The following is a 15,715-nucleotide window of genomic DNA, read 5'->3' on the forward strand; positions in this document are numbered from 1 at the left end:
GTTGGTTTGCCTTGTAAGTTGTGTGTTTATTTTCTGCTACGATAATGACAATATTTACAAGCCTTTTCAAGGGGATTTTCACAGATTTTTCATTAAAATAATTGAGAAAGTAAAAAACTCATTTAAATAAAGCCACGGAGTGATGAAATGGGCACCTCGGGCAAATCGTATACTGACCGCGCAAGTGGAAATTGCTGATTAGAGTTTTCTCCTTGTATGTTAAGGCTGGCAATATTTGTGTGTCAGGTGAGTTTTAAGTTTTTCCGCTATTTTCTTCTTCTGGAGCTGTTGATATCCACTGACTGCTTATAAGTATTGAACGGAGAATTTCATCTTATGCTAATAGCTTAATCTTGATAGTGCAATAATCGGCACTGCAAAGAAAACTCTTGACAGCAGACTAATCAGCAGTGTGCCAAGAATTTAATATTGACTGCCGTGTTTTTTGTGCATTATAATAAATAACGATCAGTTAATAGCAATCTCTGATTTTCAAATTCTTTTGTCAATTTGTTCAAATTCTTTATAACTCAGAAACCACATAGATCTTGTCTTAGCTACGCCAATAGTCATTATAGAAGGGTGTTATTCAATATGCAAATTTTTCCTGAAACTTTTAAAAACACACCCACTAAAAGTTGAATTCACTTATCAATTTTAATTTGACGGCTTTAATTTGCTGTTAGTTCGGAACTTTTCAAGAGTCCGCAAATGTATACACAGATCATGTGCCAATGTGTTTTCTAAAGAATTATAATTCGCTATTTGCAAGCTGCCACCATCAGATTCTGACACAGATTCGAGTTTGATCGCGTTACCTCTGTTTGTCTTTGAATTTCGTCTTTACACAGAAATGGCTTTTGCGTGTAAATTTATGCCCGTGGTAAGTTTAAACATTTTAAATCACTCATTTTAATGCAAGGCTTTTTGAAATATTCTAACGTCAGAAAAAATCTTTCATAGCTTTAATTTATATACCGGGGAATAAATATGCATTTTACCCGAATAGTACTTTTAACCCTGCGTCTTTATTATGGCACAAAATATTTTATTTAACAGTGGAAAAAATATATTTTGGGTAGGATTATCAAATACATGGAAAAATTTTCTAACTTATGCTTCAAAGTTAATGTTAGAAGTTTTAAGTAGTCGAAGTTCTCCGTCGAAGACAAGGTCGTTCGATTCAGCTTTTAACTCAAACTCTTTTCAAATCGTATATTCAAATGATATTTATGCTGTTAAAGCAAAATCGACCTATTTTCAAATCGCCTCTCGAAGGACATGTTTCTTGATTTAATATCACAAAAAAGCGAACCGCTTAAGGAACCTACGGCTATAGAACTGAAATGATGTTTTTTTTTTTTGTGATAATTCAGGGTTGAAAGCCGCTTAGTGGATTTTTCTTTCGAAAAGAAATGTAAGAGATTTAAGGTGGTTAAAGCGCTTACCAATATGTCAAGAAACTTTTTTCGCTAATTGGACAGATGGGATTTCTCTTTTACAGAAAATATAGTTAGAGCCTGTATTCTTACATATGACAGGTGCTTTGGGGACACTTAGATGGTTTAACATGACACCAATTATTGATAAGCAAAATAGCAAGTTTTTATATCACGGCAATTTGTTTGTGTGAGAGGTCAGAAAATGTGGAAGAGAGCTTAGCGTCTTGTCGTTCATATAATAGATTATACGAATAAGTAAGAAGTGTCCAGTTACCTGTTACCAGCTGTAGCAATAGTCATTATCGAAATCTCGCGTTCTAACTGAAGGGTTCTTTTACTTTTTAAATTTTTAACGAGAGAAAAATTTTATTCCAAGGTTCATTTTCACTAATTATGAACCAAGAGACCTAAGCGTGCTTTTTCAGGCTTTAACCATATTATGTTGTTTTTAAGATCCCTTCTTTTGTTTGGTTATTTCGTATGGTCAGGATACTTTGTGTGTTTTCTGTATTTTCGGTGTTCGGCGCAAGTCGATTCCGGTGGAGGCACTTATCGGAAGAATGAGTAGGGGTGTGTCGCTGAGGCCTTCAAAACCCTGCCCTTGTTTGAGTTAAGAAATATTCATTTCGATAACCTTTTTAAGACAACAGACCATTTTCGATGGCCCATATTTATTTCATTTCGCATACAAAATTAATAATGTTTTTAAATCTGATGCGATGCACGGGAATTAGATCTTTAAAAAATTGTTGGTATCCCACAAGAAGACCGCAAACCTCCAACATTCACCCTCTTTTAAGGCTCAGTTCGGGAGAGACACCCGGATTACTGTATTATGTATCCTGTGCAGTGGTACTTGTATACAGGGGACCCACTTAGGAATAGGACAAGTGTCCCCTGAATAGACGTGTGTCATGAATGGAGGTTGGGCTGGGGTCTGTTAATAATTAAGCAACAAACAAAATATTTTTCTTATATTTTGAATTGCCTAAGAATCTGCTGCAGTAATTATTTCAAGTAGCTTGATAATGTATACAAATTCACGATTAACTTATCTCTGCAATTTTGGGTGTTGAATTCCTACAAAAGCAGTACATCGATTTCAGTGAGATAATTCATGTTTTGAAAGCTGTCGCCATGGTGACTAGTGAATACTTAAACTTATCAACGATTTTTGTGGTCAGTCACTTTTTGATTGCTACGATGACCCCGGAATGGGGATAAAGCCCAGGTTTGGGACCCAGAAAAAGTGTCCGTTTCCCCTGAATATAGGTGTTCCTTCAATACAGGTAACGAAAACAATGATAATGTGAACATTTTTCCGGGACCAAAATATTGTGTCTCTTGAATGGACGCGTCACTTGAATAGAGGTGTCACAAGAAGAGGTTCCACCGCATTCCACTCAAGACCCTCCCCCCCCCCTCTCCCCACACCCCACACCAAACCCTATTCAGCGACACATTCCTATGGAGGCCAAATAAGGGGGTTTTTCCCCCAGGATCGAGTTTAAGGTTAACATAATCATTGACTTGGGACAGCAATGATGTCAATGCCTTGTATCTTTATGTTGCAGCAATGTTTTGGTCCAAGTCGCCAAGCGACAAGAAGCAAATATGAATCCTCGCAATGTTCGGTCAGCGGAGAGGGTTTAAACATGGCAGTGGCTGGTAAACCTGCAAAGTTTACCCTGCGTACCACGGGTCCAGATCTCCTCTTCTTAGAGCTCCAAATCACTCGAATTCTTAAAGGTAAAGAAAATCGCGCTAGTCTTACCGAGCCAATTCCTGTAGAATACGAATGTTTGGGGCAGAATCTTCACAGTGTATGTTACTATCCTAAGGACGAAGGCGAATATCACGTGGCTGTCACGTGGAAGGGGAGTCATGTGGCAGGGAGTCCATTTGTTGTTAAAGTTGTGAAAAGCGAACTTGGCGAGGCGGCAAACAAGGATGATGTATGGAAATTAAGAGAGGATATCAAGTCATCAAGACGTCGTAGAAATGATAAAGTTTAATCGCGCGTGCTTTTTCAAGGGTACGGATACACAGTGGATTACAAGAAAAGTTGAAAATTAGCTGAGGTGAATGAAAGACGATACTAAGAAAAAAAAAACACTTCGTTACCAAGTAATAGGAATTTAGTGAGCGAGTGCCTTGTATAAACATATGTATGAAAGTATGAATGAAGTCTGACTTTAATGACTTGATGTAAATTAATCAGTGAGTGAAAGATAAATTGATAAATAGACAAATAAAGAATTGTAAAAGTGAATGAGTGGGTGAGTAAATAAGTGACAGTTAAAGAAATTAAAGAAATGAGTTTATTATATAAACACCAATGAAATACCAGGTGAGCTTTCGCGCGAAAACTTGATATCTTCACGTGTGAAAATAACATGTTAGAGCGATTTTCGTATGACCTTGAAAAGTGGTTTCGGTAAGTGTTCATTATTTGTTTTATCAGCCAATGGATGAAAAGATCAAAACATAGACTCTTCGTTTTCCCGCCAAAGAAAACCCTAATATGGGGAAAGCATTGTTCGATTGGCCAATGGTGTTGCAGCATGACGTCAAAGCGAAGTATCGACTGATTTCTAGAAAGTTCACGGGCATGAGAAGTTTTTCACCCGAGCGTTCGCTTAACCAACCAAAAGCCACGAGCGTTTGTATCCGTTCGACAAACCAATTATATTGCTCTATTTCCGTTCGTTTGTTTTTTCTGTTTAGTTCGCGCGTTTTCATTTCAAGGTCTTACGAAAATCGCTCTATCTTCATTGGTGTTTATATAATAAATAGAACATTCTTCGTATCTCCGCTCGGCCATGTAATATCCTCTATGAATGTATCACAGGAATGAATCGAAAACCTAAAACAAAAATTGAACACATTAAGGGAGTTTATTTCAGTTAGTCTGGATTAATTAGCGTCCCCTTCTATTAAGCTCCCCTTTTGAATTAGCCCTTTAATTTTGCTAAAAGGGTCAAATACGTCTCCTTATCCTCAGGCTTCTTTATACTAAATATACAGCATACAGTAGGCTTATCTCCAAGGAATGAAACATGACATGTACAATCACTAAAGAATGATCCATTTGAGGACAATTTTCACGGTCGGAGAAGCGTCTCCTCTGATAACGGTAACAGAGGATAGCGACAGAGCTTGGCTATGTCAGGGGACGTTCAACTGAGCTAAGAACATGCACCACACACACACAATTGTGTGTATATACTGAGAATTACGTCGTCAGTTTCGCTTTTAATGTTGTAGTTTTCATTTGAAATAAGGTTAAGGCTGAAATTCTGAAGAATGAAATAAGTTCCCTTCTTCAAATAGGCGCCCCCTTCTAATTAGCTTTTCCCCATCTTTCGACTCCAAAAATCCCGCCGAGTATTCGGGGAACTTAAACAGGTGTCCAGAGTGAACGTGTGCTGAAACAGAATAGATTTTTTGTAAATTTAAAAGACTTGAAAAGGGGAGTTGAGTATGGTGTGATGGTGTTATTATCTACCGCCCAACCATTTGGCTAGTGTTGGAAATATATAAGGAAAATATCAGTAAAAGAGTTGTCAGCCAATAAGAACCATCCAATAGCTAGGACAAACCAATTAAGAACGAGTTGGACGTTGAAAACTAATATTCAACAAGTCTTGCAAAACAATGTAGGGAAGGACATGGTCAAAACTACAGTAACAACACCTTTATAGCACTTGTTGCATGATTTACTTGCAATGTAAATAGCTATGTTACTGTAAGAAGTACACCTGACTATTACACAATTTTTTTAAAAAAATAGAACTGATTGGGCATGTTTGCGTATTGAAATTTTTTTTTTTTCGTGTTTTGAGAAAGCACTGACGACTATTTGTAATTGGGCTTGGATTCAAAAGACTATCCTTAGATTTAAGTTAAGGAAAAAAATGCTTATAACCAGGAGCCGTTAAATAACTTAAAGAGTCATCTATTTTGTACGTAGCCGAGAAGAGAAGTCTGGCCGCTACCTCAAGAAAAAAAGCATTAGACAGAGAGAGCGCTACCTAATAAGCAAACAACAAAACCAGGGAACAGTGAGTTAGTCATAAACGTAAGATGAATTAAATCGCGAATTAAAAGTGTATGTCACTGACGGAACAATCAAATATGCAACAAAACAGAGCGCATGCTCAGTAGTCGCTAAAGAAAGAATCAAACAACAAAGTAAAACCCAACCCGCAAAATAGAAAGCACTGACTACTATTTTCATTGCCATAGCAATAAAACTACATTGAAACCATGAAACAGCAGAAGCGCTAAATGGCAACTAACCAAATCGAGCTAATCAATAATGTATAATGAACTGAGTGCCCCCTAGGCACATTTGCACTTCTAAATATCACCTAGAAGTGTGCTTTCTTAAGACGTCAGGCAAGTAATTTTAAGAAATTTGCTAGAAAGTTAAGCAAGCATATCCAGGTCAAACTGAAAATAACTGCTTGCTTGATTTGTCTTCTAAAAGAGTGAATTTTACTTTTTATAATCATTGTTTTATGCAATCATGCATACACCAGACAGAAAAATGGGTATATACTACAAGAACAGAAGAATGGTCGCGATATATCTTCAGGTGTTTTTCTTTGCTTTTTTAAGGATGTTTTTGGATTCAAAATGACCACAATTTGGCTTGTTCAGCTTCTTGTTCAAACTCTAGACCTAACACCGCTCTGTCTCATTAAGACCTAAGGCTGTGCTTTTCAAATATTTTTGAGCTCACAACATCACAAAAAATACTAGGAGCTGCTAATAACAAAACTGTTTGCTGAACCTAGAAATTTATCAAATAGGCCAGAACGATCAAACTGTCTAAATAAAGTTTTCTGATAAATCAGTTTGATGAAATATGATATTTTCTTACCCACAACAGCTCAAGGACAATTTCGGTGTTCTTGAGATGAGGTCCGCCGGAATATTTTGAAGTTTTTGCAACTCCGCCTCCCGCAAAAAGTTCCTCGCTTGGACGCTTTCATTTGCAACAAACTAAGAATGCGCGAGATAAGTAAAGTACTTTACTACCATGCGACAATCGAGCAACTAGACAGCGCGACAGTCGGTTATATACCACAAAACAGATCGAGTTACTCAGAAACGCACCACAAAGTAAAAAAACACTTTTCACTAGAGTAGTAAACAAACTATAACACAAAGCACCCTCATTAATATCGTGATAATGAGTCCACAAGACATGGAGTGCGTATGTCTGTCAGAACTCACAATAACAATTGCTTAAAGGAACATCTGTTACAGACTGAATCTTCTATCGTGTTTTTGCCATTAAGGATATTGTTACACTAATCGCAATGGCAAAGCCATGGTAAATTCCTAATTCACTCGCTACGTGACAAGATAAAAAAAAAAACATTCGAATGCGTATTTGAAACAAAGACGCTTCTTCACTGAACAGTAATAGTCACCCATGCATATTCACTATAATCGCTTCCAAAGGCGCGAATTGTAGGTCGCTGTGCGTTTCTGGCATCGTTAAAAAATAAACAATCTGAATAAGAAGGATCGTAAAATAAAACCACCTACTACTGAGTGATGCAAAGTTAGAAATAACGTTTGTGCGTCTAGTTCTTTTGGCTATATGAAATCCCACTGGATTATCCAGCACAGAGTTATAATACTTAATCATATGATTCGTCTCACTGGATGTAAGTATTTCCGAATCAAGTACAATATCAGCGAATTCTCTTTCAGTCATCGCGGGAAAGCGAATTCCCTTAACAATCCGTTCTCCTAGGGCTCTTCGTTTTAAGAAGCCTTCACAAACGAGGCCTTGCATTTCACATTCTTTTTCAGCCCAGCAATCAACAGCCTTGAATAATTCAACTTCTTTGATATTTAGTGAATTTTTCTCCACTAATTCCTCCAAAACTGTTCTCTCAACTGTGACGAACCCCTCTGATTTTACAGCTTCTAATGTTTGTGTCTCGATCAATTTCCAACAGTGATTCACTAAATCTTTTTCTTCGTATTTCTGTGCATCCTGCAAAACGTAAAACACGTTCAATGCGTTCAAGTTCTCTTGAAGGAAAGCAGAGCACTTTTCGGCCAAAGTAATCACCATGTATTTCTTTGATAAATACAACAACTGCATGACATTATCAACGTTCAACTTCACTTCGTCGCTGTAGATAAAGCGAAACAACTCCAGCAGGCTTTCATACTCGCAGTCAGATATATCTCCACTGAATCTTTTGTCGTCTTCGCCATTTCACCGAAAAACATGGCAAAAAACACTGGGCTACTGATCGCTAAAACAAACCTGTGAGCTGGAATCCTCTTGCTTCCGCCTTGGGAGTCACGGACCACGAATTTCACATCGCTCAGGAGTTCTTGATTGAAAATAAACTCACATCTTTCTCTTATGGTACCTTTGACTGTTTGCCAGTAAGTGTCCGAAACTGTGTCAACTGACATGACTCAATGATACAACGTAACGGTGAACTTTTTTTGAGAGTTACCTGACAGCATATTCAACATTTACGATATTGTTCCTTCCCTTGGGGCATGCATGGAGGGGTCTTGTTACCCAGAATCCTAGGCCAGCTCTAGGCTTGGTTTGTATACAAGGAGTTAATTTGTGAAATTTTTCTCATCAAAGCTACCATACCTAGTTAATCACATTGTTTTCTGAGGAAGTTTCAATGCAAAATTTGATTCGACAATTTACACTCTTCACCTGTCGTGATTTGCTGGAAATATTAATCATGGGTTCTCTGGGGATTATAGTTATCTTGTGATCAGTTTTAAAAGCTAATAATAATGATGATGATGATGATGATAATAATAATATTGATAGCAATAATAATAATAATAATAATAATGAATTATTTACAATCAATATCTCGTAATAGTAAAATGGTAAAAATATAAATGGATACGTTAACTGCCTGGATTAGGTATAAGGGCGCTTTCCATTTGTTAGAACTGGCCTACAAGTCCAGTTCAATTGCAAAGAGAATTCCACTATTTGTCAGGGTTATCCAGCCAGATCAGTCTATTCATAAATGGCAAGCTCGGCAGTGGAGGGTTATAGGGAAATATTTGACAAAAAATTTCAAAATGACGGTTCCGGCCGGCCAGTTCTGACTTTACTTGGAAAGCGCCTTGAGGCTTGTAAGGACTTTGCATCATTTGACCCGAAACTGATAAGGACGTCTTTAGAGGGAAGCCAACCTGGCCTCTAAGTCTCGGACGATGTTTAAAAATTATTCAACAGGCAATTTTCTCATTTAGCGGTCACTGGGAGAACTAAATAAAATAAATGTACAAAAAGCTAGCCTGGTGCTTTCCTTTGGCTTCACACCTTGCCGATTTATTTCAGTTAAATATAAATGCGATTGAACTCTGATTTTGCACCCAATTTGATACTAAATCTTTTGCAACCTCGTGCTCTAAAACAAGGCTTGCTGTAGGATAATTTATCCATCAAATTTACTCAAGGAATTAAAGCGCTGGATTGATTGAAATCTGGCTATTTTTCACGCTGCTTTAGTCCTAGAATAGGAAAGTTTGTGGTAACTTCTATCGCAAATATCTCATTCTTGCTTAAAAAAGAAAACTTGGGGAAAAGAGTTGTTTGTTATCGTCCGAGCCCTTCACTTTACCGTCAGCATAACGCCAACGAAGGTGGAAAGTGTTAGCAGGAGAGCGAGTTTCCAAAATTTTTGTGCGATTGTCAGCATTCTAAAGCTACTCATTATTGCGAAGATCGCCGCCACAAATTATGATGTACGAGTATCACGGTATCAAAGTATTTGCGATTTTTATCGATATTTCACAGCATCATATAACGCTGACTTTTCCCACGTGGAAGGGCTGTTTTATACATTTCATTTTTTACCCTCACATAGGGCTTTGGCCTTCTTCAACACAACTCGCAGGGAAGCAAAGGCACAGTTAAAAAATGACTCAGCAGTAAAAAAATACTTTTATCTTACAAGGATATTGTACTTTAATAATGAGGAGAAAACATTTCAAATGGTCATTCCAGTTTACGGAAACAAACAGTGGCGAAAATCACAATCAGAATGAAATAAATTCGCAGCTAAAGTGAGAGAACTGTACAGTTTCATATTGCAAATGTTACAGTTCCGGATTGACAAACTTTTATTTCTACACTGTAAGCCATCATTTTCTATCCCTTCTAGATGGTTTGTCATTCCGTTCGGCTACTGCGCATGCCAGGCTACCCACCAGTTGGGCCGAGGTTGAGCAATTAAAAAAAAAACGACTAGTATGCTCCGGAAACATGATTCAGTCCAGAGTAAACACAAAGTTAGAAAATTGCCCTTTTCCACAACTGGTGTGTCTTGAAACCGAGTAATAGTGAAATGTCACTCCAGAATGTTCTACAGTAGAGCGGCCAGTTGTTCCATACCAAGATGGGGGACCAGTAATGGCAGCAGAAATTCGGTACCGTCTGTTTGCTTTTATAGCAATCGGCGGTTCAAATACAATATCAAAGCCTTGGTGATCTCCAATTTCACAGTTTATCTGCTTAGATAAAAAAATCCCTTCTTGCCTTCTAACAGTTTCGCCGCCGAAATGATCGAACACCTCGAGTGTTACTGAATATTCACTGTTGTCGCTTCCAAAAAGTTGTATTGCGTGTAGATGTATGTCCTTGTCAACTTCAAAACAAATACAGTCTGGACAGTGTGGGTCCCAACCCCTCACTAGTGATCTAAACCTAGAAACTACAAGTTTGTGCCCAGCTCTCTTGGCGTCAGGAAATCCCACTGGAGCATTAAGCACAGAGTTAAAATACTTTACCAGACGGTTCGTCTCTCGGGGTGTAAGTATTTCAGAATCGAGGACGAAATCAGCAAATTCTCTTTCCTCCATCACCGGAAAACGAATTCCTTGAACAATGCGTTCCCCAAGAACTCTTCTTTTCACGGAGCCTTCAGCTACGAGACCTTGCTTTTCACATTCTTTTTCAGCCCAGCAATCGATAGCTTTGAATAATTCCACTTCTTTGATATTCAGTGAATTCTTCTCCACTAACTCCTCCAGTGCTGATCTTTCAACCGTAACGAAACCCTCTGATTTTACAGCTTCTTCTGTCTCTGTCTCAATCAATTTCCAGCAGTGATTCATCAAATCTTTCTCTTCGTATTTCTGCGCATCCGGCAAAATGTGAAACACGTTTAACGCATTTAAGTTCTCTTTAAGGAAAGCAGAGCACTTCTCAGCCAAAGTAGGCAACATATATTTCTTTGATAAATAAAGCAACTGCATGACATTATCAGCGTTCAGGTTCGCCTTGTCGCTGTATATAAAGCGAAACAACTCCAACAGGCTTTCATACTCACAATCAGAAATCTCCACTGGATCTTTTATCTCTGCCACTTTGCCGAAAAACATGGCAAAAAAACACTGGGCTGCTGATCGCTAAAACAAACTTGTGAGCCGGAATCGTCTTACTTTCGCCTTGGGAGTCACAAACCACGAAATTCACATCGCTCAGGAGTTCTTGATTGAAAATGGCCTCACATCGTTCTCTGATGGAACTTCTGGTTGTTTGCCAGTAAGTGTCCGACACTGCATCGATAGACATGGCTAATTCAGTCAGAGATCCAAGTTTCGTTGGTGAAGTAGTAATCCAAGTATCGAAATGATAACTTTCGATTTCCTCGCATATGAGTCGCGCAGGTCACGAGATCTTTTTAGTTCCCAGTGCTCTCGGTCTCAACTGACGGACAAACCTCAGACACATTCCACTCTACAGGTGAAACCCAGGCGGTGTGCGTCACGAGATTCGACCAATCAGAATGCGTCATTTGTAGAGTGATTTTCGCGCTTGGAAAGAGCCTTTTTTAGAGGCATATATGGTGAAATTTTCGCTTAATTCTAAGCTTGTGTTGGTAATTTCGACACTATACCGCCGTGGAAAGTTGTTGGAACACTTTATCTTGATAGCAATTGCGTTACTTTTAAATATTTTGCTTTCTTGAGCGTTTGTGACAAGTTTGAATTGCTCGGTCATGTGCAGGCCGCCATGATGATTTGAGTGTTGTTTTTGCCGTTCTTCTTGGATTCGTTGCTGGTTACTGTTAGCGGTTTTATCGAATTATTTTGGCTTTCTTGTTACTTCAACCTTTCTTCTTTGCAAACTTCGGGGTCTACCCGCGTCTACCCCTGTTAGTTTTCCCGTTATGAGCCGTTGAAAGTGTCTTGGAATTAAGACATCGTCTCAGCCAAGTGGCACAACTCCCGGGAAACGGGCTGAGAAAACATGCCGAAGCGGAAGCCGACGTGAAGCGAGTAACGCCAAATCCAGAAAGATTTTGTTCTATTTTAAATCAGAAAAGGTAAATAAGTTTGAATTTTGTAATAACCTTTGGAAACAAAACATTTTCATAACCCAGTGCGGAAACTGAAAGCGTGACTTTAAAATAATGCGGCGTGTGCTATGCAGCTGGCTATGTGTATGCAAATCTTTATGTAAACTTATGTGAGGGAATAAATTGTTATAAATCTCTACCAAGACACAAAACCGTTCTCGAAGATCCAGAAAACATTATACAGGATTTTAAAACGGTGAGGTTAGGTTTATAACAAAATCGATATACTGCGCTCACTTCAATGAACGCACAGACAAGATCGTGGTTTATTTCTGCGGCTGTAGCTTCGGTGAAATTCCGATTGTGCTGTAGCTGAACGGCTCACACTAGATTTATTTGCGCATAAGGATTTCAAACGGGCACTGTTTTCAAAATAATATAAACTTGTCGATGAAAATAAAATTGTTATGAGAGACGATTTCTCACCTTGCTGTTTGCTCGCGCTCCCCCTGCTTTGCCGGTAATAAAGGCCATCAAATATATAAACACTTCTAATGGACGATTTTTTTTTTAGTTAAGCAAAGCCAGGTATGAACTAAAGATCTCTTTTACTATGAGATAAAAATATACATATAAACCAAACAGTACATAAAATCTTATGAGAAGCAGGAAATTAGTCGCCGCTCATTAGTCGGCTAGGTCGCACGATCGTGTCTGAATCGCGATAAACTTATTGAAATTGTCTTGTGAAACCAACAGCAAGCATCTAAGGCCACTATGAGATCTTGAGAATTCTCCAAATCGCTCTCTTCCGTAATGTTTTTCAGAAAAGGCATCAGTGTTTTGATCCCTGGGTTTGATTCATCTCTCTTCAAGAGATGCGAACTCGACCGTGTCACGATTAAAATGAGGCACAGTAACAGTTTTATCCATGAACCTTTGTGGGTCGTGACGCACACCGCCTGGGTGAAACCAGACCCTTCACTCATCACATCGACTGTAACTCTAAAATGTCATTTACTTGATACAATGCAACCACTGCTTTAATACCCTAGGTACCAGAGATTTTTCTCGCGTGCGGCGGGAATTTTCCGTGTTGGCCGAAGGCTGACACATCTTCGGCCGTAGGCCGAAACGACACTATAAAGACTTGACAGAAACCGGAAACCGCGTTAGAGTCTCTGGCACCCAGGGTACTGCTTTAAGCAATATATCAGTGAAACCAAACGACAACTTAAGGACCGTTTCGGCGAACACCGCAGACCAGTTGACAGCCCTTCTAATATGTCTAATATCTCCAAACCCACCACAGGCTCAGAACTAATGAACACTCCGCCAACGACATCACACTTATTCCCCTAGAACGCTTTGAATATAGAGACAGTGCGCGAAAAGCTAGAGAAGCATACTTCATCATGATTGAGCAGGGACCGCGGAGCAAGGTGAAAAGTGGGAGGGCTGACAATTGAAAATAATTTTTTCATATTGAAAATCGAAAAAAGGAATAAAATCATAGTATTTGATTTGTTTCTGTCGCGTGACTTTGCATACTTTATCCAGTATTTGTTGCTCTTTATAGGTCGGCATTAGTGATACCGAAATTCTTCATAGGATTTTCATTCCGTCCAGCAAATGTGTTTGCGATCTGAATCACGTCGAAGCTTTCCGTTAATTTCTTATGACAATTAAGTACTGTCAAGTTGCTGAATCGCTGCTGTTTCACGTTCGATCTCAGCCATGTCTTTCAGATTCAGGGCAAGAAAAGACGCGATTACAATTTTAGTATAGAAAATACTACACTGAAGTGATCTAAAAAATTTCTAACTATGGCCGTTCACTGTTCAAATAATGTAATTCTTCTTGCCATCGAATATTTCATTGATTCGAAAGGAGAAAGACAAAATATAAATCTTTTATCAAAATAACTACTCACCTTCGTTTGACTTGAAAAAGCTAGTAATTTTCCTCATTTCGTCTGATAAAACTGATAAAACACTCTGCCGGAGCTGGAAGCACAAAACACGCTGCTGAACGAAGCGAAGGGGTGGGCAAGGCATAGCGTTTGAGCAAGGGGCAAGTCGGCCCCAGGGCACAATTACCGCGAAAAGCACAGGAGCCCCACAAAATGCCTGGCGTTTGAAATTAAAGAAAATACAGAGAATATAGCGGAATAAAGACGGAAAAAACTTGTTTCAAGTCTTTTTTTTATTTTAATTATTTTTCTTTTTAGTGCAAAAAGTGGGGGCGGAAGCGCAAAAAAGTGGTGGGGCCGCGGCCCTACCAGCCCCTCCCCCTCCGCGGTCCCTGTTGAGGGAGGCAAAACTCTTGAACCCTTAGGTATCGATAAGAAAGATGAAATGTAATACATTCCTTATTTCTTCCATTTGCAATTATTTATTTATACTATTTTTACATTTCAAATTTCTTTTATATCACTACTTCAATGGTTTTTGTTTTCATTTACAGTCAATTCTCTCATAGCGACCACTTCTGGTAAGCGTCCACCTCTCGTAAGCGACCACTTCACAAGTAATCCTTTCGTTTCTCAGTCAAACACTGTTTCAAAAACTCTCTCGTAAGCGACCATTACCTGCATTTCCAAAGCGACCGCAACCACTTTTTGGGCCAGAAATTTGATATATTCTTTTGTTTTCTGTTTCCGGTAAGCGACCACCCGGCATGATCACGTATGATTGTAAGAAAACCCTTGCTCTAATGTCACAAAAGTTCATTTTTGAATAGTGCTGACCAAGTTAGCTGACAGATTATAGCAGTTGAGTTTCAAAAAAGATATCTGTAATACGATCTCTAGGTAAAAAGTGGATTGTCACATTCATGCATAATGTTATGTGCATAGCTTCATCAGTTCCAAGCGCTATTCGAGTTAAACATTATTAGAAGTTCTCTACTTGCCTCATTTTTGATTGTAACATAATAACTTTACGTAATTACGTTAATCAATTCAATATGAGTTTTTTTTTTTTTATTTTTCTCGCAGACGACCACCTCCCGTAAGCGACCACTTTGTCGTGCACCAAAGGTGGTCGCTTACAATAGAGTTGACTGTACGTTTAACGTTAGATTTTTTCTTACTCAATTTTCACGTGTTATTATAGTATCATATTGCACGCTATTCTTTTTTCAAATTGTAACGTCTTAGCATAACCTTATCATTGTATGTAAGACCCTGATGAAGGGAGGCCGTGCCTTTCGAAATATTGGTAACAAAAAATATACATGTATATTCCCGATTGTAAAATCAACCCTGCTTCTTTTGTTCAATATTTCCATTTGTAGCTGCGTAGATCCTTTATAAAGATCCGATCCTTCGTTTTTGTAACGTTGGTCCTTGCTTCCAAAATTGAAGTTGCTCAATGCTTGCAGCCGCGGTTTGGTGTGCATGTAATCCTGGGGAATTTTCAAAGCTTTGTTGTTATATTCAAGATCTTGCAAATGGTATGAAAAAAACTACCAGTTAAAGTGCATATCACCCCAAATTTGTTAAAGAATAGAATAAAAATAAAAAACTTGTAAAAAACAATGCCGCAGATTGTTTTCGATTTTAGATTAATCTCAATTTTTTACAGATTTTTAGATAAATAAAAATTAACATCTCAGGCCGTGACATTTTGGACCTGGGGCGAGTGACGAATTTTGAGTTATTGTTCTCCTCAATATTCTCACTGCATATGTAATGAGCACGTCTCGCAAGCATGACTGCATTCTTCTTGTCCCAAGAGTTCTTAGCAATTGCGGTCAATTATGATCTTTTGCGGCCTTCTAACTTAAATTTGAACGTCGCTGTGTGAAATCTCGCAGTTTGACGCTTTTCGCCCCTCCCACCTCCCCTGGTGGCGGTGACACATCACTAAGCTTTGCTGCATATCTTTGTCACCTCCATACCTGTCCAATACTCCAACAAATTTATGCATGGCTTTGTCAAATTTC

General features: G+C 38.6%; 1 protein-coding gene and 2 pseudogenes across 1 annotated transcript; 1 reads left to right on the top strand and 2 right to left on the bottom strand.

The window, feature by feature from the left end:
- Positions 1-674: 674 nt before the first annotated feature.
- LOC140935664 (filamin-B-like) lies at positions 675-3,588 on the top strand. The gene is made up of 2 exons (XM_073385235.1): positions 675-883; positions 3,017-3,588. The coding sequence occupies exons 1-2, from the start codon at positions 854-856 to the stop codon at positions 3,455-3,457; spliced, it is 471 nt and encodes a 156-aa protein (XP_073241336.1). The 5' UTR covers positions 675-853; the 3' UTR covers positions 3,458-3,588.
- A 1,572-nt stretch (positions 3,589-5,160) lies between these two features.
- LOC140935665 (BTB/POZ domain-containing protein 6-like) lies at positions 5,161-8,202 on the bottom strand (annotated as a pseudogene).
- Positions 8,203-9,261: 1,059 nt separating this feature from the next.
- LOC140935666 (BTB/POZ domain-containing protein 6-like) lies at positions 9,262-11,092 on the bottom strand (annotated as a pseudogene).
- Positions 11,093-15,715: the final 4,623 nt, after the last annotated feature.

Source organism: Porites lutea, chromosome 4 (assembly GCF_958299795.1).
Source record: "Porites lutea chromosome 4, jaPorLute2.1, whole genome shotgun sequence".
Taxonomy (NCBI): Eukaryota; Metazoa; Cnidaria; class Anthozoa; order Scleractinia; family Poritidae; genus Porites; species Porites lutea.

Bases quoted from the DNA above. Each gene is read 5' to 3' on its own strand.
- LOC140935664 (XM_073385235.1), top strand. From the start codon at position 854: ATGGCTTTTGCGTGTAAATTTATGCCCGTG. The intron at 884-3,016 runs GTAAGTTTAAAC...TTTATGTTGCAG, and splicing joins CGTGTAAATTTATGCCCGTG to CAATGTTTTGGTCCAAGTCG.